General features: G+C 46.1%; 1 protein-coding gene across 5 annotated transcripts in view; it reads right to left on the bottom strand.

The window, feature by feature from the left end:
* Positions 1 to 1992: 1992 nt before the first annotated feature.
* XDH (xanthine dehydrogenase) overlaps positions 1993 to 22154 on the bottom strand; it is a 61344-nt gene continuing 41182 nt past the window's right edge. For 2 of the 5 annotated variants that reach the window (XM_027113459.1, XM_027113460.1), the window contains 13 exons: positions 21970 to 22056; positions 16565 to 16756; positions 16241 to 16386; positions 15369 to 15450; positions 14770 to 14865; positions 14005 to 14133; positions 13341 to 13415; positions 11044 to 11096; positions 9119 to 9233; positions 8395 to 8460; positions 6759 to 6947; positions 5164 to 5340; positions 1993 to 3570 (listed from right to left, as the gene is read on the bottom strand). In XM_027113459.1, the coding sequence (XP_026969260.1) occupies positions 3520 to 3570; positions 5164 to 5340; positions 6759 to 6947; positions 8395 to 8460; positions 9119 to 9233; positions 11044 to 11096; positions 13341 to 13415; positions 14005 to 14133; positions 14770 to 14865; positions 15369 to 15450; positions 16241 to 16386; positions 16565 to 16756; positions 21970 to 22056 (1458 nt within the window). In that variant the 3' untranslated portion in view covers positions 1993 to 3519. Of the gene's footprint in view, positions 3571 to 5163; positions 5341 to 6758; positions 6948 to 8394; positions 8461 to 9118; positions 9234 to 11043; positions 11097 to 13340; positions 13456 to 14004; positions 14134 to 14769; positions 14866 to 15368; positions 15451 to 16240; positions 16387 to 16564; positions 16757 to 21969; positions 22057 to 22154 lie in introns of those variants that run through there. The other 3 variants (XM_027113458.1, XM_027113457.1, XR_003434103.1) reach the window with 3 other exon arrangements.

Raw genomic sequence — 22154 nt, 5'->3', positions numbered from 1 at the left:
TCTCAAACTCTGTATTTCATTTCTTTATTCCCTGAGGTAGGTGAGGAGCTAAAGGCAGCAAAGTCTGTTTCCAGCCAAGCCCCTCTGCAAGTCTCGCATAGATGACTTAGCCCATCACTTTGGAACAAGGGGATGTTTTGCACTTACTGTTTTGTTCCCACCTGTGGAGCTTCAGAAGGATTCCAATTGCAGCACCCTGTCCTACAGCACAGGTGACAGTAGGGCACAGTGTTTGTCTTGGGCTCCAAGCTGTCTATATCGTCTTCCCACCCCACGTGACTAGAATTCTATCATTTTCCCCACAATTTGACCCAAAGGTTGCCTAAGAGAAGGCTCGCTTGACTAGTGGATGTATGATTTAGTTTAAAGCATCTGGACCAGGAGTCAGGCAGCCTTGTCATAAGCCTGTCTCTCCCACTAAAGTGCTGTGGGACAGTAGACAAGTCAGTTACCCTCTCTGGGCTTACGATTCTTGGCTGTTAAACAAAAAGCTTGAGTTTGATGGTTCCCAAGTTCTTTCCAGTTCTAGGATGCGGAGTCGGTCTAGAAGATTGGACAAGGTCAGGGCCAGGCCAGTTCAAGGACAGAGGTGATGCCAAAAACCCTTTGGGCGGTTCCTGACATTTCCATTCCCATCAGTGGGCTGCTTTGTTTCAGGTGATGAGATTGTCACAGGATCTGTCTCCTGCCTTGGGGGCATGTACTCCCCCAGTCCAGGATAGAGACAAAACAAAAGGACAGGTCCCTGGGCCTGGGGGGCCCCAGGGCGACATCAAGCCTCAGCAGGTCAAGGAAGCTGCATGTTCCGAACAGCCTTGTCCCAGGATCTAAAATAGGCAGCAAAGGGAATGGTTTCCAGGCTCCCCCTCCGCTAAAGATAAAAATACCGTGGGCCCGGGGATGTTCCCAGTCGTAAATCCATCAGCTAGGACTATTTCTGTCCTTATCCCTTGCCCACGGTTCCTCCTACGACCTCCATCCATCCTGTCCTCCCCGTCCTGGCTCCCCAGCCACCTTTTAGCTGCAGTAGGTTGAAGCTCATCACTGCCTTCTGACCACAGTCCACGGCTTGGCCGTGCCCCTGTGAGAGTCCTAACCTGCACACAGGCGAACAGATAGGCCATCAGGGGCCTCGTCCAACCTCTGGGAGCCTGAGTAGCACGGGTCCACTCTGACAGGCAGGTGGACTCCCGGTATACGCCAGGTTTCCCTGCCTCCATGGCTCAGTTGCAGCTTGTCTTCCAGGAGTAAATGCCCGTTTACTGCACGGCTGTGGGTAGGGTTTCTTCTTCATGTCGTTACAGACATTAAAGTACTACCTCTTAAGGCCACTGGGATGATTAAATGAGACCCCGTATGTAAAACATGAAAATTGGCACCTGGCAAGTTGTAGATGCTGAGAAAGTAAGACCTGCCTTCCCGGGCCAGCCATTCACCGGGAGTTCAGACTCCCACAGCTGACCCATGTCTTCTGAGAGCTCCTTTGAGATTTTTTCAGTCTGAAACGCTAAATCAGCTTCAGATCCGGCTCTTGAAGAGACCTTTGAAGACACCTGGTCTATCCTGAGGCAGTAAAATCAGCTCCCCGGTAACTAACCTGCAGCAGACGCAATGCTGCTGGGCCAGCTGGAGACTATGGTCTCATGTCCAGTCTTCCACTGCCCTCTGCAGGTTGCAGTGAGATACTGCAGTCAGTGCTGGCATCCCCTGTGCAACACCAAGCCCAAGGACCCTCACTTTACAGAGTTGAAGCAGTTTACAGATAAGACAACAAGGCAAGGCCAGGTGTCTGAGGAAGGCAACACCTCGGAATAGCACGGTGACTTACAGCTCACAAAGCACTTGCCTGTTTGATTTTCACGACCACCCTGCCTTGCCTCTGTTCCTAAGCTCAGAGGGAATTCAGTCATTGTTCAGCCCTGATAGACTACTAACAGCTGACAGACACATCTCAGTTTCAGGCCATGTCCTAGAACATTCCAGAAAATCAATGAAACGGACCTGTGTGGATCTCAGTGCAAATACCGGTTTTATTTCTAAAGCTCTTCAGTTTTAATCATGCTGTAAAAGTCTAGAATATTCTGAAGAAAGGAATTTTGTAAGAAAGTGTGTGTGTGTGTGTGTGTGTGTGTGTATAGATGTGAGTGTTTGGTGTGTGCATTCTCTAGCAATGAAGGTTGGCTAATATATGGCAGATGTCAGCATCTGGTGTGATTATGATGATGAAGAAGCATTTCTCACATGCCAACCAGCTGACGGTTTCATTTATTGGTGACATCAAGCACTGGGCTCAGCTGCGTGGTTTACACTATCCTCCTCCTGTGGCCAGAACCGTGGATCCCATCCAGCAGAATGTTGGATATTTTATACAGTGAAGGCACATGACAAGGTCACACTGTCCACCTAGTACCAGGTGGAAATCACCCGTCAGAACAAGCAGAGGGGATGCTTGCCTTTCTCCTATTCTCTTTTCCAACCTCAGACACTTGGGGGGATTTAAGTCAAGTTCATGAAGCCCAGATAGCACATCACAGTAAGGGAACCAAGTCTCTGAGCGCTGCAGTTCCCTTATGTAACTGGAGTTTTTAGGTCATATATTTATAGACGTTTAGATCCAGAGAAGACCTTAAGAGATTATTCCAGTCCAATCCTTTCATTTTGCAGTAAAATGAAGCACAGAAAAGGGAAGTGACAGCCTAAGGTCACAAAGATAATTAGAGACATGGCTGGGATGAGAACCCAGGCTCCTTGACTGTTTTTTCTCTGGCCTATCTTGATTCGAGTAGCCTCATTTGTAGATGGGAACTACTGGCTTCAGTTGAAGATTTTTAAACCTGATCTTTTTTTAATGCACAAAGAGGAAGAAGCTAATGCATTGTAGGTACTCAATAACCGGGTTTGTTGGCTTTTGGTGTTATAGAATAATCTTACTTTATGCAGCTTAAGAAGATTAAATCCAATTAACCTTGAATTTGTTTCATTCTTTATTCTCTCCAATGAAGTGCTTAGAGGTTTGAATCTCACCCCACTGTCCCATTGCAAATCTGAGTGTGGATATGAGGTTATAATATGACGCTCACTGGTTTGAAGGAAAAGCTTTCTGAGGAAGGCTCACAGATTCAGAGTTACTTTGGTTTACGCTTCTGGAGGTTTGTGGAAATCCTCTTTGAAGAACAGATGCTGTCAATACTTGAGGTTATACAGGCTGTCCAGTGAGTTGGGACATAGCACAAACACTTCCTAAATCTATTTCAAATACGTGATTACAACAGACATGAAATGATGCTAATTGCCTATTAGCCACTTGGGCCTAACATTTCTGAATTTGCTTATCATTGTGTTTATAAATCATATTTTTGATCAAAATCGTCCAATGCATTCAATGTTCTTCCAAACACCGTCCTGATGAATCACACTGTTGTCATCCTGCAAGTTTTATAAATTCATGTTCTGCAGAGCAAGTGTCATCTTCCGTGGAATCCCCAGTGTAGGATAAGAAGACTCCAATGGGGCTTTTCTTCAGACCTTCACAGACCAGGGTTTACAATTTTCTGGTACATCAGTGACACACTAGGAAGGAACAACAGAGAACTTACTGCAGGGTCTTCACATAGCTCAGGACACCAGTGCCAGCCACCATTCCGAGACCAGACACCACTCTGCAGTCCCAGATGTTGGGAGTGCCCCCAGGGCAGGACCCCTTAATTTCCTAGTCATTCGTTCCATGTGGTAAGCACTGTGGCAGGCTCTGGAGACCCAGGGATGCCCAACTAGAGAAGGGGCCCTTTGTCATGTGACACAGTCCTTCACAAGCACACTTGCTCCTGGATCAGCTGCTCATGCAAATCCACTGCAGGGATTTAAAATCACCTGGGTGTTGTAGCGTCACAAAGGGGCTTAGGTTTGAAACTCTGCTTTAGGTCTAGGGCCTCAGAGGAGGGGCTCATCAAATCATTGAGTTCTGCATCAGATTATATACAAGGAGCTAACTTTGTAATCTGTGAGCTTCCTGGGAGCCATGCAGCACCTCTGCCCTCTGAGAATGGGGTTTGGGTAACTGTCAGCACTGGGGCCACGGTGGGGAGGTTCTGGGCTATGGGAAGGTTGCTGCACAGGTGTGGGCATCTCCCTGCCTGGGAGCCCTGCGCATGGGCTGTGTGGTCCTCACCCTGAAGCTAAATCTACTGAAAACCTAAAGGGCAGCCTGACTGGGGACCCATCTTCCTTCCTCACGCTCAGTACTGATGGCGGATTTGCCTGCCCCCGGGGCTTCTCCTGTACCCTTCCCATCCCAGGAACTCTGGGTTCATGAGTACCCACTTCATCTTGAAACCCAAAAGGCCTATCAAATTTCCTATCAAATATCCAAGAGGAAATCCAACTTGGGTATCAGGAAGAATCCAGTTCTGCTAACTCAACGGAGGCTGCAAAGGCAATTGAAGAGTCCTGTGTATGCAGGGCCCACTTCAGCCCAACTCAGAGACTGGGCTGCTTCTGAGGCTCCACCAGTGGATGAAACTGTCCTGGCACAGTCTCCTTTTGCCAGGCATTGTCTCCACAAGTATCACATAGGGGCTTCCCCAAAACGATTCCAGCGACCGTGGAGTTCACTGCTACACACGCCTCCAAGGTAGTGACCGATCACCACGTAGTGCAATCATCTGGCTTCCTAAAAGGCTGCAAACTCTTCAAGGGCACTTATGTGTCCCCAGTATCAGCATGGCACAGGGTAATCACAGAACAAATGTGGTCCATCTCATTCATTCATTAATTCTTCTTTTTCTCTCCATTTCCTTAGTACCTCACACAGTGTGTTTAACAAAGAAGGGTCTCAAAAATGCCAGTGATGGACACAAAAGATTAGGCTCTTCTGGAGTTTTATCCATCACCCTCATCGTTATGGAAAATAATGAAATCTGTGGGTGATAAATGTGCTTCAAACAGCCCTCCTTCCTCTCAGGAGGCCTAGCTGCAAGCTGCAGCTTTAAGGGGTTTCTTGTTATTTTCCTGCAGGTTGGAGGAGGTACCTCAACTGCATAGCAGAGGGCGGGCGTGGACCCAAGACTTCCCAGTTGAGAGAGAGCCTACTGTCTCACCCCTCTCTCTGCAACAGAACCTTCCCCAGCCTATGCCCTGCCTCCCCAGACTGAGGGGGCATCATACCAGGGTGGTGAACTTGTCCACGCAGGCATTACGGATCTTCTCCGGGGTGGCGGGGCTGTCTAGACGGAAAAGCTCCTTCGTATTATTATCTGTGTGCTGAGCCCGAGCTGCGCGGATGGCATCCTTGATGGCGAAGAAGATGGAGGCACCCAGGAAGAGGGGCGGCTCCCCAACAGCCTGAGTGGACAGAGCAGAGTGTAGGCGGGGAGTCAGGGGAGGGCCCAGCTTCCACATCTGCAGGGCTGGGGATGTCGGGGAGCCCAGCCAGCACTAGTGGCTACATCGAGCAAGACAGGAGGAACGGTCAAAATTAATCAGAGGCTGAGAACAATCAGTGCAGTAAATGACTCAACCTTGTGGGTATATTTCTTTTAACTCTTACTATGTGATTTTCTCTGGTGACACCGTGCAAATACGATGGACCGTTGAAAGTTATATTAAGTAACTATATTTTACAGACAAAAAGAAATCTGACCCTTTCCTCACAGCAATAAGCCTAGGGGAATAATCTACCTGCAGCTCTGTCACCAGCTCTTACAGGCAGCATAATTATTCTCACAATTTGCTGAAATAGAGGCATCGTGACAAATAGGAATTAAACTATTTTCTAGCAGAGGTTGTTTTATCCCCCAAAGCATAGGTCACAGACTGCCTGTACCAGAATCACTAGGGACACTTGCTAAAAACGCAGGTTCCAGGGCTGTACCACAGACCCACCGAATCAAAATTTCTAAGGGTGAGCCCAGTGGAGCTGCATTTTTTTTTTTTAAACATCTTTATTGGGGTATAATTGCTTTACAATGGTGTGTTAGTTTCTGCTTTATAACAAAGTGAATCAGTCATACATAAACATATGGAGCTGCATTTTTATCATGAGCTCCAACGCCCAGTGATCTGATGTGCAGTGAAGTGTAAGAGCCAATGGCAAGGATCACAAAGTATCCCAGGCCCTCCCACAGTAAAGTAAACCGTGAGATGAGCAAAGGGCTGTGTCTCATTGGTTACAAGTAATTATCTGTCTTCCTTCCTAGACCAACAACTGTATCAATCAGCTTGACTGATTTTCAACCATTTTTTCATACTTATTCAGAGCATGGAGGAAATAAAGGATGGTTATAACCATCCAGGCGTGCTGATCAAGACTTAAGGTCTAGTGGTGGACACTGAAGGAGGTGAAAGTGTGTGCACAGAGGCGCTGCCCCGTGTGCAGTCAATAGGCTGATTCTCATGAGACAACATGGGTGCTGGACCTGTGAGATCATCTCTAAGATCAAGCATTGGGGATGCACACCTGGGACGGGGGTGTAGGTCAGGATTCCACCTACAGGACTGAACTAAGGAATCCCTCTGAGTGTACCCACAAGCGCTGGCTTGGACCACACAGAGGTGGTGTCATCCTTGACCCAGTTCCCTATGTTCCCAGGCAGGACTGCCCACCCCTCCATCGCCCTCACCAAGGCTCGTGTCAGGTTCTCCTCTCTCCTCCACACGAGCCCCCCACAGACCCACATGGCGGGTGGCTGGAGCCCCTCATCACCACCCGTGGTTTCCCACAGGGTAGACTGGAAGGTAGCACAGACCCAGGGCAACAGTACCTTGGATGCATAGATGGCCTTCTTGTTGGGACAGTCACGGAGCAGGGACACTCTGAACTCAGTGGGGATACTGCCAAATGCAGGGATCTTGTAGGTGCTGGGGCCACGGGTGTGCAGGCTCCCCTCAGGGGAGTAGTGTAGCTCCTCCAGGGTGAAGAGGCCCAGGCCCTGGACAAATGCCCCTTCCACCTGCAGGGCAGACAGAGACCGTGGCTACCCTGCCTTCCCGCCCCCCTCACCCAAAGACAGGTGCTGCTTCCCACGGCGGGCACCAAGCCCCACCTGCAGTGGAGCCTGGAAGGAAGCTGAAAAGAGCCCCCCACTGCTTCCCTGGCTCCCGCCCCAGCCCAGGATAACTGATCTGGGCCTTTGCCAGGCATCTGTGTAGGCACAGCAAAGGCACTGACGTTGAAATCAGTTTCAGAACTTGTCGGCCATTCCAGGAGGGACACGCAGCTGTAGGCGTAATTTCCCATTAGAACCTGCCGCAGGGCAGACGGAGATGTTCCTTCCACGTTGCCAGGGGAGAAATGGCGACCCCGAGCTGAGAAGCAAGCTCGTGGGCTGATGGTGGCTGAGTGTGCCGCAGGGGCCCACGCCCCTCCTCTGTGCTGAGTGGGACCATGCGCTTTGGGGCAGCCCCACAAGAGAGGAGGACTTTCCTGGACAGTAGGATTGAGGCTTTCTGAACTCCCAGCCCTGCCTGCCCTCTGGGAGAAGAGCGCCTCTGCTGTAGCTTACAGATCTCTTAAAGGGCACTGCCATGCTCTGCTGGCCCACACGTCTGCTCTCCCAGCCTCACTGCTCAGAATCGTGATATGTGGCACCATCGTAGCTAAGCAAGTGTGTTTGGGGGAGACCAGGTGCTGAGCATCTGTGTCTGCCGTGCTGAGCCCTGTGCCTGCCTGTAGCAGGGGTTCCTCACCACAATTGTTCAGGGAGTTAATAAACAGATTTATGACTAAGTTTCTCTATACTCAGTAACTGTCCAGTTTTGAGAAACAATGCACGTTTTCTGCCGGATGTTCAATACCTCAGTTCTCGATTCCTCCCTCTGTCTTTTTCTGTTCTGCTGCTCTGCTTAATACTCTCATGTTTTCCAAAAGTGATTTTCTTCCAGCCACCCCTTTATTCCTCTTGCTGGAACCCATGTCTTTTGCTCCCAGGACCCTCCACCACCCCGCGCTTGGTAGCATTTACTTCCTAGGGTCCAAGAGCTGACCTCGATGGAAGAGAAATGAGGAGGGAGAAGATGCCTCTGACCTGAGACCCCACGACCTGCACATTGATCCCAGACTCAATCTCCACTCCCCCATGCTCCCACTCAGACTATGCATGTGTGTGCACGTATGCATGCGTTTGAGTGTGTGCACACCCAGTGTTCCCACCACCCATCATCTTGTTTTCTGATGTATGAGCGCCCTTTCCAAGTTTAACCACGTGGATTTGTCTTCCGCCCCGAGAGTTGGGTGGGCTCTCACCTACCTAAATCCCACTCAGGGAGACTCACTTGGTACCGTGCTCAGACCTGCTTAAAAATGACAGTGGACAAGACGCTGTGGCTGGGGACCCTAGGAGGTGGTGGGGCACACCAGTGGCCAAGTCTGTCACCACTCTGACGCCCCAGGAGTCTTACCTGTCCAATGTCAATGGCAGGGTTCAGACTGGAGCCAACGTCCATGACGATGTCTGTGCGGAGGTTCTAGTACAGAGAGCAAAATAAAAGCAGTTTGAAAAGAAAGGGATGCGTGGAATGACAGAGGGGTCTTGGTGACCCTTAGGTTATTAAGTGCCAACCCGAGTAGTACTTTCACAAGCAGAGCACTCCAGGCACACTCAGGCAGGAGTCTGAGTAGGAAGGGCAGGTCCCCAGGTTCCTGAGGCTTTGAACCTGTCTGTGTCTGGGTCGATCATGTAAGGAAGGGGTTCACAAATTACATTCCACAGGCTGAACCCAGCCTGTCCCCTGTTTTTCTACGGCCTGTGAGCTAAAAATGGTTTTCACATTTTTAAATGAGTGACAAAAATAAAAAGAATATGTTGTGACACATGAAAACTATACGAAATTCACATTCAGTGTGCATAAATTACATTTTATGGGAACACATCCATGAGCATCTGTTTACACACGTTCATGTCTGTTTCCACGCTACAAGACAGAGTGAAATAATTGAGGCAGAGTCTCTGTGGCCCAGAAAACGTAAAATATTTACTCTCTGGTCCTTTATAGGAAGTTTGCCAAGGCATGATTTAACACATTATTTTCCCAACCAGAAAGTTCATTCCTATCGGCTCTTTGTATTGCGATTTCAGACGTTTCTCTTTTTCCCTTTAGTACTAAAGTTTGGCAAACTTCTTACCTTATGATCCCCTGTTAAGCAGTCAATTTCCACTTCAGAGCAAGCCACCCCATAGGTGAAGTAGTGGAAAGCATTCCCTGAGTTTGTCTCAAAGCTGTAGCCAAGGTTGGGTGTCCTGGGGGAGAAAAGAGAAAATACTGCACATGTATTAAGAGGAACATGCCCCCCACTCATACACACACAGATAGCTTGTCCCCTAAAATCTTGAGACGCTAAAGGTTTTATTTTTTATTCAGCTGTTCTTCAAAAAAGTCCATGAGTTTTGAACATTTTGAACCTGTTCATGAAACCCAGGCACTCCGGAGCATTTTGTCCCTTGTCTCTGGCTCTACTTTGCCAATGGCCTTTATATGAATCATTCTGTAGAGCTGAGCAGTGGAGGCTCCCAGCATGCTGGCCTCTACATGGTAGAAATGGAGGTGACAGATCTGCCTGAGCTCATGAAGGACACAAGCTACACTCCAAATGATCTACTGAATAGGGATTCAAGATCTCAGAACCAAAGGTTCTTTCTGGGCCGGCTTGTGAGCTTTTCATACAAGTTCACCTGCTCACAGGGCTGCTCACCTTTCTCGAGGTGAAAGGTAATAAGATCAGTACCTCGTGCCAACTTGGGTGCCTCTTAACGCAGCCACCTTGCCTGGTATTACTCCTCATCTACTGATCCCTTCTAAGTTTCAACAAATGATTTGAGCAAAGGGTTGCTAATAAAAGCAGATGCTCTTTTATAATTTTTTTTCTTTTTCAATCCTGACTATCTTATAAGATTCCAATTTTGCATGAGTCAACATATACGAGTGTGTGTGTGTGTGTGTGTGTGTGTGTGTGTGTGTGTTCTCTGCTTATAACACTCTGTATCTGTGCTATTCTATTCACTCCACAGAAATAATGATGTGAGCTGATGTGATCAGAATCTGCATGAAAACAAAACCAATACAGGGCTGAGGGAAAAGGCTTCTCCCAGGAGATTATCACCTTCTTTGACCTCTGAACTCACCATCTTCATCTGGGTGTTCCCTGATATAACCCCAGTTTTATCAACTCTAAAAATGAAATAGGAACTTATGAGAAAATTTGCATTAGTTTGTGTTTGTGTAGCTCAAATATTACATAACCCAAGGAACACTGGCAAAACATTGCTTTGCCCTAAAAGTATATATATATACATTTATGTTACATATATATTATATATATTCATAAATTCACACAAGACCTTTTAAAGCAAACATTGAACTATTTTCCAAATCCACTGATCTGTGAAAGAAAAGGCACTAGTTAAATTTCCCAGAGAAAGCTAAAACATTATGGCTGACAGTAGATACGATCATATCTTTTTACAGCTTCTAAATCAGATGGACAGGGTCTCTGCTACTGAATTTTAAAGTTGCAGAAGATATGTGCTCTTTTCTAAAACTCACTTTAGGTCCACTGAATTCTGCATTTTGTAACAGGACTATGTGCTCTAAATCCTCCTCTCATTCTTTTGAAGGAAAGCCTCCTTAAAGAAATGTGACGCGTAGCACAAAGTAACACACACGGGTAACTCGGAACACCAGACGCCTCTGGTTCTTGCAGGAGAACGCTGAGGGGCGAATGGCTGGTAATTGACCCGCTATGTCAATAAATGAGGAGACAGGTTCAGAGAGAACCAGTGATTCCCCCAGGTGGAATAGTATACTCTAAGACCAGAACTAGAACAGAGGTCTTCCGATATAACAGCTCGTGCTTCCGGCGCATAGCTGGGTGAGCCCACGCAGTTTAGAGCATCTTTGAATTGAAGCTGGTGGGGGTCCATTGGAGAGACAAACATTTTGGTGCAACTGCTCTCTCCTGACCATAGGCTGACAGAGTTCAGGGCTGGAGGGCCCTGCAGAGGTTAAGATGACGACACACTGTAAGACGGGCGAGATCAGCGCCTTACTTACCTGTAAAACCCGGTAGCAGACAAGCTCACTGTACCCCGGTAGGCAGCCATGACCTGAGCAGAGGAAATGGCCGTCAGGAAGGGGGAACCATGGTTTCCAGAAACGCTGGCCCAGCACTAAGCTTTCAGAAGCTTGTCTTCCTCATCTGGAAGCTGATCAACTCTTTTTCCTAGTGATTCTCACTTCCATACCTTACCTCCCCTTCTCACCGTACCCCCTGCACCAGGTCCTCGTCATCTGAAGCCTGGAGCGCTGCAGTAGCCTCTTAACTGGTCTTCCTGCCTCAAGTCGCCTCCTCGCCCTGCCGTGTAGCCCAGCCAAGTCAGAGGGGTCATCTTAACACACCACACTAGTAGCCATGTTACTACCCTCCTCTAGAGCTTTCCATGTCTCCCCATTGCCTACAGAGCAATAGACCAAATGCCTGACATTCAGGACCCCAGTCTTCTCTCTGGCTTTATGTAACACACACATCATTGCTACTCCAGCCAAAATCAAGTGTCAAGTCTCTCCCAATCCTTCATGTCCCCACACGTCTGCACCTTTGTTTACGTGGGTCCTCTGCTATATCTGTCCCAATCCTTTTCTTCCCTCAGCAACCAGCGCAAGCTTGCCTCTTCATCCACTTCTCCTGTCATTACTCCCTAATCTGGGCAGTACAACAGCAGCTCTGTACACGGCTCATTTGATACTTAACATGTTAGCCTTGTGTTCCTACTTATACTTTCCTGTTAATAAAGCTACTCATCTCTCCATCCATTCTATCTCTTTAACTACATAATAAATTTTCCTTTCCTTCCTTCCTTCCCTCCTTCCTTTCCTTCCTTCCTTCCCTCCTTCCTTCGTTCCTTCCTTCTTTCCTTCCTTCCTTCTTTCCTTCCTTCCTCTCTCTCTCTCTCTTTCTTTCAATATCCACAGCTCTAAGATTTAACTTGTTACTGATATAGTTTGCATCATGATCATTGTCAATTACCAAGCACTTTACTATATATCAAATGCTATTGAGTCCTTTACAGATACTGTCTTACTTAATATTCAGTGCAATCCTATAAGGTCAGCACTTATGAAGATTATTATCTTCATTTTCCGATGAGAAAACTAAGGTTTAGAGAAAAAATTTCTCTAGGATCCTTACTATATGTGCATGATATCAAATATATACATAGATCATAGGGGTGGCAGTGATGGCTTATTTTTCAGTACAGTACAAACACTAAAGAGCTTTGATGCCTGTCGTCTCCTGATCACACCCTTCTGATAATGGCCTTTTGGGGGTTATCTGCTTATAAGGAACACTGGACTACATGGCCGATAGCTGAGGACAAAGCCCAGGTCAACGGATTGGAAAGGCATTATTAAAAACAATTACGGTGCCTTACAAATCCATACTAAAATTCAAACTACCAAAATCAACCCACATGCATGTGGTATCTATGAATGTGGGCAGGGGAGTGCAGGTTGTGTGAGGCATAGTAAGGTGAGTGAGTCAGAGAGAAATAGCTTATTTTCTTTGACTCTGTTGAGGGAGATCTGTACTATCTGCGCTGGTTCACGTGTGGTCACATTTTATGTGTTACTGTTATATCCAGTCCTTTCATTCCAACATTAGGGGAAGGTGAGGCAGGGCCACCATGGCTATTTCTGCTCATGGGAGGAGCTGAGGTCTCTCACCTGAGAGACACTTCCTTGCAGCCTCCCTCTGAGGGTTTCTGACATGCAGGCTTCTGAACCAGAAATCAGAGAACTGGGCTCATTCTTATCATGAGTGCTTGTTGTGTCACTCTTAAAATCACAGAGACGATATAAACTCGCGGGCAGTATCTTTTCCCTGCCCCCTCACAGATAGCGTCTCCGGACCCCAGAGCTGGGCAAGGGGAGAGGCTCCTGGGGCAGCCCTCCAAGAGATGGAGGTTTGGAGAAAACGAGGCTCACCAAGACTGCAGACAAGTGGGGCAGGGGACCAGCCCCAAGGGACCAAGGCTTCTCAGTGAGGCGGAGGTAGCACTCACCCCGTCTTCTGAGGCTCAAGGTAGCTGAACCCCTAGTTCCCACGGGGCTGTCAAGATTCTGGATCAAAAATTCTCCTCAAGTGACTTCCCTCAACTGTGAACATTGTAGAGCGGGGCTCAGTATGGCTGGGCATTTACTTGTCCTGTGAAAGTACACAGAGCTCCTCAACTTCTCTTTGCCTGTGCGACTAGATCCCGACCTCCTATTCCTGCCCAGGGTCGGGGACAAAGCCCTGCTCTTAACTTCGCTTTCATTTGCAAAAGCGACTTGAATCAGCTCAGACTTACCCAGTCTTCCCAGGAGCCACTGGGATTCTTTCTCTTGAAGGGTTCCAGCCTTTGCAGGATGGTCTGGCAGGCTTCCTGAAGAACACATGCCCCACATGGCAGACACATCAGTCCTCTGCATTCCCAGACCCAAACAAAACCCCGAGGACCTGCAAGCGACGCTGTGCCCAGAGTGCCTCTCAGACAGCCTTGCCACCCTCTTGGGAATGTCTGAGTCCCAGGGTAGAAGCCGTGGGCTCTTGCTTGGAGAGCACTTCCTGACCCAGTCCTGAGGCTGACAGAGGGGGAGATGTTGAGGGATCCCTAAGGAGGTGCCTTCTCCCGTCAAACGCCTTTGTTTGATGACATCAGACAAAGCACGTGGTCTGACCTGGCTGACCCCACAATCGAATTTCCATTTCGCTCCATTGTCTTGTGTCCTCCCAGAATCCCCTGCTTTCCCTCCAGCTGCCCTTGCCCTCCCACGTTCATCCTTCCTGGCCTTGATGGAAGTGGTTGTGGTTCTTGAGCCCCTCTTTTAGCTTGGTGTCCCCTGGAGAAGAGAGCCAGAGGCATGGCCACAGCCACGAGCCTGCAAGGAGCCATTCCAGCCCCCGGCCCGGGGACTCTCCACGCCCCCCGCCTTGGGCTGGCCCTCAGCATGGTGGCCCCTGAGGCTCCTTACGTAGACGGCCTGTCCGTAGATGTCGGTGCTGACAGAGGCAGCCGTGGGAGAGGTGTTAGGCACAGTGTTAGTACTTGTTTCGCTGATATAGATCTTAGAGGTCGGGATCTTCAGAGCTCTGCTGGCCACCTGCGAACAGAGAGGACGTCACCCCCTAGGGAAGGGCTTGTCTACCTTCTCCCCAAGATGGGATTCAGATTCACTGTTACAGAAAAGAAAATCATTTCGTAAACCATAATTCTACTGAGACTCGGATGTTCTCACATCTGTCTGAATCTGAAGCAGCACTTTATGGAGTGGTTTGGTTGGATTAAAAAAAGTCATAAATGTAATGGTGATGAACAATGCCTTTTTAAACTAACCCTGGCTTTTAAAAAAATCCAGTTTGGCCAGTACCCACAAGCCAAGCAGGTATGCCAACTCTAATTCAGCGCCCCTGGGAGGAGTCCCGTGTGCGTGAGGGTAGCCAGCTACCTTAATACACATAACACACACCTTACACACAGTCACAGAGCCCTAGAGTGCTGGTGATGGAAGTGGCCTGAATCATCACCTGGCCAACCCCTTTGCACAGATGGGGAAACTGAGGCCAAGAAGAGGAGCAGACTTGCCCAGGGTCACACGTAAATGAGCAGCAGGGCTAGGGCCAGAGCCTAGGCCTGCCTCTGCTTCTGGTATGTGGCACTGCTCTCTTTTTCACAGCATCTTCCCTCACGCAGACACCACAGTGCTGGGGCGGATGCCCATGGTCTCCAGACTGCTCACCTGGACCATCTTGGTGTGAAGGCCTTGGCCCATCTCTGTGCCCCCGTGGCTCACCAGCACAGAGCCATCTGTGTACACATGGATCAGGGCTCCTGCCTAAGGGAAGAGAACGATACCAAACAGAAAATCCAGCAAATCCTAACTCAGTTTAAGGCCTGGGACCAAAAGTACTGGAGCCCAGGAAAAAGAAAACCAGCAGTAGAAATTTGGATAGAAACCTCAGACAGAAAAATCAAAGCAGTATAAAACTCACGATCTAATTATATAGTCTTTCAGTAGTTTGCAAAACTATTTTTTTCATATCTCTCTGTCACCTATCCTAAGAGGGAGGTAGGTCTTTGTCATGATTCTCCTGACGAAGAAATGGGATCAGAAAGGCAGAACAGATGTCCATAGTCCTATAGGCAGGAAGATAAGAACTAGACATTGACCCCAGATCAAGTAGGTATGCGCAAGTTCAACTTTCATTTACACAGCAAAGAGTTCCTCTGTTCAGCTCTGTTCCCGTGACAATGGGCTTTCCCTTGCAACACCGCAAGCAGAGGGGGAAATGGGGCCCCAGTGCAGTGGAGATGGACAAAATTATATAAAGCAATTACCTGATTCAGAAAAGGAACTGTGAAGCTTATTCCAAATTTGGTAGGAATTATGCACAATCCTCTCTTTTTCCAACAATTCTCCCTGGAGGGAAGAAAAAAAAAAATTCTCATAGCAACTTCTCCACTATATTCATGTCAGATTGAACATATTTTATGTCAATATCTTTGTAAAATTGGAACAAAGCATCCTTGGAATTGCCCAGTTAGTCTCTGTCATAACTGAGTTGTGCTTCAATTATGTAGACAAAATGAGAACAGCGGAAATTTGGGTTCTAGATCCTCCAGTGGAGCTGAAACAGGGCCCACCCTTGAAAGTCTTGAGTGGGATTCGGATTGGGTCAGAGTGCTCTGGTGATCTTGGACTCTACTCGCCCCAGGGAGGAACTGTGGCTCGCTGACGATAATGATAATACTTTCTTTGTGCTGTATATTTGGTTATCCAAGTAACTCTGTCAGAAAGACAGAGCCAGCACAATTATCCCCACTCTACAGATGATGAAACTGAGACCCAAGGAGATGGAGTGACTGCCAAGGTCACATTTATAGATTAGTGTCAGAGGTAGGCACATAACATGGTGTTTTTAGTCCCAGGCTGGTGTTCTCTAGACTATCGTCTGCCCAGAAGGCAGACAAACATATAAAGATGGACCACACTGATGTGCTATGACGCTGAGTGCTGTGAGCCCCGAGCCCCAGGGCTGAAGACCATTTCAGGATCTTAAAGAGATGGCTGTGAATGAGTTAGCAAACGCAGCAGCCTCCTAAGTTACCTATTAAGTTATTATTCTTATTTTGACTTCAGCAAGAAGGCTATAGAATCTGAAACCCAGAGAAGCCCCAGAACGTCAGGCTCTTCCCCTCCTGGCGCTTACTTGTTGAACTTGTCAACCTCACTCTTCCGGACGTGATACTGAGAGCTCTTCAGGCATTCATCCCAGCACCTGGGCAAGTTGAAACCCTCAAGCCTCTGGTTGAAGTGTGTCAGGTCCCCTTCTCTGTACAGGTTCTTCCTCCGTACCTTCCCAAGGAGAGAGACACTGAGGCCAGGTCGGTGGCAAGAGACCAGGGGGGCATAACTGGAAGTTGAGCTTCCTGCCCCTCACCAGCGCCTGCCCATCCTCTACCCCCACGGGAGATGTCCAAGATACAAAGCAGGCTAACCTCCTCTGACCTGTGCCCCCAGATTCCCCGCTTACTTCCTCTGCAGGCAGCCCACAGGTCACCGCGACGTCACTCATCCAGTGCTCGGCAATGAACAATGCCTGGGGCCCCCCAAAGCCCCGGAAGGCCGTGTTGGAGGGCAGGTTGGTCTTGCACAGCCGCCCAGTGCCCCGGACATTGGGGATTTTATAGCTGTTGTCCATGTGGAGTAGAGCTCGTTCCATTATCTGAAGCAGAAGAAACCAAAATGGGAGAAAACGATGCATGGATTTCATTGGCTCCTCCAAAAAGGAATTTCAAGGGCTGTGAGCATCCCCACCTCTGCCAGCCCCACAGTCAACTGTTCTTCCTCAGGCCCAAATTATTTCTTTCCTGGGGTATTGCAAACCTCCTTAGTGCACTCCTGGCCTTCTGTGTCTCCTCCTTCTAATTTATGCCTCATTCTGAAATATGAGGTCATAGCAGGTCAAGCACTTGCTTCAAAGTCGCACTTACTATCTCCAGAGTAAAGTCTGTATATCTTTAAGCATGGAATTCAAGACACTTACTGACCTTTCCCCAATACACTTTTTTTTAAATAAATAAATTTATTTATTTATTTATTTTGGCTACATTGGGTCTTCATTGCTGCCCACGGGCTTCCTCTAGTTGCGGTGAGTGGGGGCTACTCTTCATTGCGGTGTGTGGGCTTCTCATTGCGGTGGCTTCTCTTGTTGCAGAGCATGGGCTCTAGGCACGTGGGCTTCAGTAGTTGTGGCACGCGGGCTCAGTAGTTGTGGCTCTCGGGCTCTAGAGCGCAGGCTCAGTAGTTGTGGTGCACGGGTTTAGTTGCTCCCCAGCATGTGGGATCTTCCCAGACCAGGGCTCGAACCCACATTCCCTGCATTGGCAGGCGGATTCTTAGCCACTGTGCCACCAGGGAAGTCCCCCCCATATACTTTTGATCCTCTTTTCTGACTGCATGTTACTCTCACCCGTAAGGCCCCTCCCCACCATATCTACCTGCTAAAATCCCCATTCAGCTCCCACATGGAGGAGCCCCTCCCAGATCTTCTAGTTGGAATTGATCACTTGCCTCTTTTAAAAAATTGGTGACTTTATTCTCATTAAACTTGTACTGCAAATAGTTTAAAGAATCAAATACTTCCATAAGCCACGTTATACAAACCAGCAGCTGCCTCCGCTTTCTTCCGTCCACTGCCCAGAAGCAACCACTTATTCTCTGTCAGCCATTTACATTGTCCTCCACATCTCTAAATAATGTTTATATCTGTCAGCTATTTACATTGTCCTCCACATCTCTAAATAATGCTTATATTGCCACTTCTTGACTTGTTCAGTTTTAGACTTTTTATACTGTTTTCCCATCATGGAAAAGGAGGATTTAGTTCCCGCCCAGCCCCCTTTCTCTACATATACACCAGCTTCCTATCTCGCCTCGTCCTTGTATAGTTATACTTCCTTCTCATCAACTGTCCATTTAATCATTCTATAAACATCACTTACAGCTGAACCATGTAGTTATACTAGGTTTACTTCTCTTTCTTGATAATATTTCCCCCCTTGGAGTTAACAAGTATCTTTACTTTTTTCATTTGCTTCATTTTCTATGCACATATTACTACAAATTTGTTTTCAATATGTTCAAACACATTTGATTTTCTATTAATCTCATCTTTTTGAAGAAATTGTTTCTGGAGCCTTCTGGCCAACTTCAATCTAAATTGGCAGCCCCTAGGCTTCTGTTCAGCTGTTGCCCAGGAGTTTTCCCCTCACTTTCATCCCAAGGATTCCCTCTGCCTCTCTCCACATTGAATCTCCTGTTTCTGGATCCCATGTCTTCCCTTTTCTTAGTTTTACACCCTTATATGATTGGAGTACAACCGTCAACATCTTCCCCAAAAGTGTATATCTAAAGGTACATTTTTGAGAACTTGCATGTCTGAAATGTCTTTATTCTACTCTCACCCTTAATTCATGACTTGGCTGTATACAGAATTCTAGGTTGGCACTACGTTTCCCATTTACCCTCAGCATTTTGAGGGCATTTTACTAGTGCATTCTAGCTCCCCAGTATTGAGAAATCCAACCAAGGCCTTTCCAACTCTTGGAATGAGTTCCGTTTTTTTTCCTCCCTGAAAATTGTAAAATCTCCTTTGTCCTCAGGTTTCTAAAATTTCACAATAATGTAAATTAGCATAAGTCTATCTTCCTTCATTGTGCTGGTTACTGGATGGGCTCTCTTAATCTCAAAATATATGCCCAACAGTTTTGGGAAATTTCTTGAATTATTTCTTAATAGTTTTCCTTCTCTCTCTTTTTTCTATTCTTTCTTTCTGAAACGTCTATTATTTGGATCTCCTGGGCTGGTCCTCAGATTTTCTTGTATTTTCTTGCTATTTTTCCCCATTGTTTTCTCTTTTTTTAAGAGAGCACCTCAAGTTTCTTTCAACCCTTCTGCTTTCACAGTTTTAATTCACAAGGCTTCATTTTTATTCTTAGACTGCTTCATTTTTATAGCATCCTGTTCTTTCTTTAAAGTGTGATAACTCATCTCTCTGATGAGCTAAATGGTAGCTTTTGTTTGTTCGTTTCATTTTGGCTTTAATTTACTTCCCCATTTATAGCCTCTTTCCCACAGGTTGCTTTTGGGGTTCTTTGATTTTTTTCAGTCTTAGTCATCCTACATGATTTTTATATGTCTCAATTCCATTTTTGCTTTCCCTTAGCACTTTGTCAATTGTACTTCATTTTATCTTTTATTATCTGTCTCCCCCACCATACTGTGACCTTCTAGAGAGCAGAAACAATGCCATATTCTTCTATATGTCATCACCCTAGGGGCTTGATAAATATTTGCTGGATTGAATTTTAACACTTGTAAAATCTTTGGGGATAAGTCCTATATCTTTTTCAACCTGATTTTCCTACAACACCAAGAAGCAAGTGTTATATTTGGTGAGACTACCAGAAATGTTTTCTTTTTTGAACAGTTTCCTACACTAGATCTGAAGTATAATGTTTCCTAATTGAGCCAATTAGAGAAGCCCTTAGCACATTCAAAGTGGGAAAAATGGGGAACTTCTGCTTCTCCTGAAATGGTTGACTTCTTTTTTAACAAGAATCTATGCATATATAACTAATATGGTTATAAAATTAAGATTTAAAAAACTTAAAAGGTAGTACCCCCAAGGTAACTTGGTTAATTTTCAAAATGACAAAAATATATGTCATATGAGAAGGTTCAAAGCAGCATTATCCATGAAGCTAAAGACTGGAAGCAACCCAAATGTCCTTAAAGTGGTGAATGGAAAACAAAAAATGGTCTATTCATACAACGGAATATTCTTCATCAATAAAAAGGAATGAAGGAATGATCCATGCTAAAACACGGGTGAACCTCAAAAACATTATTCTGAGAGAAAAGAAGCCAGACAAGAAAGACTACATAGTATATGATTCCGTTTATATTAATTGGCCACAAAAGGAAAATCTGTAAAGACAGAAAGTAGATTAGCAGTTGTCTGGGCCCGAGGGGTAGGAACAGGAGTGACTGCAAATGGGCATAAGAGATAATTTTGAGGTGATTGAAGTGTTAAAAAAACTGGATTGCAATAATGCTTGCCTGACTCCTTAAATGTCCTAAAACCGTTAAATTGTAGAACAGCTGACCCTTGAAAAATATGGTTTTAACCGTGTGGGTCCACTTATAAGCATATTTTTTCAATAAAGATATTGGACATTATTTTGGAGATTTGCAACAATTTGAAAAACTTCACAGATGAACTGAAGAGGCTAGAAATACCAAAAAATTAAGGAAAAGGTATGACATGAATGCATAGGATATATGTAGATATTAGTCTATCCTTACATAGGTATAACGTAAGTGATTTTAAATATAAAATAATATGTTAGTTTTCTTACTGTTTTATAACTTTGCTTTCAAAGAATTATATTACTGTTCAGTATGCCCCTCTCTTGTAATTGGAGAAACTGCCTCTCAGCCTATCATCACAGGGAAGTGGGTTTTTAAAAATGTAACAATGTTTTCAGTACTATATTATGTCTATGACTGTAATCATATACTATATGCCATAAAAATTACTGTGTGTCATAAAAATTTTATAACGATTCATTCATTAGTGTATAGGCTAGGCTATCCTGAAGCAATCGTATTGATTACACTGGGCTACCATAAAGCAATCATACTGCTGCTTCTTCGTTATCAATGCATGAATCACTGTATCTGTAAATAAACATGAATTTCTCTTTCACATTATCTTTTCATTGTTGATGTCTAGTGTTAGTAATTCAAATAACATCTACAGTGTTTTGTATCATATAAGATAATATTGATGTAGGTACTTACAGACAGACGGTTCATCCTATAAACAGATCATGTAAATTTACAGTAGCGATAAATATAGTACAGTACTGTATTTTCTTCTCCTTATGATTTTCTTAAGAACATTTCCTTTCCTCTAACTTATTTTATTGTAAAAATACATATATAATACATATAACATATAAAATATGTGTAATTGGACTGTTTATGTGATTGGTTATGTTTCCAGTCAACAGTAGGCTATTGGTAGGTAAGTTTTGGGCGAGTCAAAAGTTATACACAGAATTTTTTTTTTTTTTTGCAGTATGCAGGCCTCTCACTGTTGTGGCCTCTCCCCCTGCGGAGCACATGCTCCGGACGCGCAGGCTCAGCGGCCATGGCTCACGGGCCTAGCCGCTCTGCGGCATGTGGGATCTTCCCGGACCGGGGCACGAACCCATGTCCCCTGCATCGGCAGGCGGACTCTCAACCACTGTGCCACCAGGGAAGCCCAACACAGATTTTTGACTGTGGGGTTGGGGGTGGTGCCCCTAATGCCTGCGTTGTTCAAAGGTCAACTGTCCTTCAAATGGGTGAACTTTATGTTATGCAAACTATATTTCAATTAAATTATTTTTAAAAAGGTAAATCAAGTCATTATTTAAAATTCAAACATCACAGAAATGCATAATATAGAAAATGACAGTTAGTATCCCCCCTTAATCCCACCCAGTCACTGTTTGGAGTATGGTCTATCAGACTTTTGTCATGCGTATCATTAAACACACACACACACACACACACACACACACAAATTAGTATTACATTCATGCACTCAATGTCACCATACTATACATAAAGTTTTGTAACTAACTTTACTTGCTTGGCAAAATATCCTGCACCAGAAGGTTGAGTTTCTAGTCAGATAAGTAATATGATCACTTCCATGCTTTAGAGAATAACCAAGGATGGAGAACCTGAAGGTGGGGACCAAGTAGGAGGCTATTGCAACAACAGGCAAGGATTGAGGAGGCCTATTCCCGCATGTGCAAACATGCTATGGGGCACACCCGTGACCTCCCAGTCACCCCGGATGCAAGGGCACATCCTACGTACACCGAGAGAGAGGTCCTGGCTGTTCCCGGCATTGCTGTAGTGATCCACCTCCACAGCCACAATCTTCCCCGTCTTCATGAAGCCAACCTGAAAAAAAGGAGAGTGAGTTCTCAACTGTCCCCTTCCTTTGTCTGTCTCTAGCCATCTCCTCCCACTTACGCTACCTGGAGAAAACAGAAAGAATA

This window comes from Aethalodelphis obliquidens, unplaced genomic scaffold (assembly GCF_003676395.1).
Source record: "Aethalodelphis obliquidens isolate GAN/ISIS:26980383/991018 unplaced genomic scaffold, ASM367639v1 scaffold12, whole genome shotgun sequence".
Taxonomy (NCBI): Eukaryota; Metazoa; Chordata; class Mammalia; order Artiodactyla; family Delphinidae; genus Aethalodelphis; species Aethalodelphis obliquidens.
The sequence above is the reverse complement of the archived record's forward strand: the minus strand, read 5'-3'. Positions and strand labels throughout refer to the sequence as shown.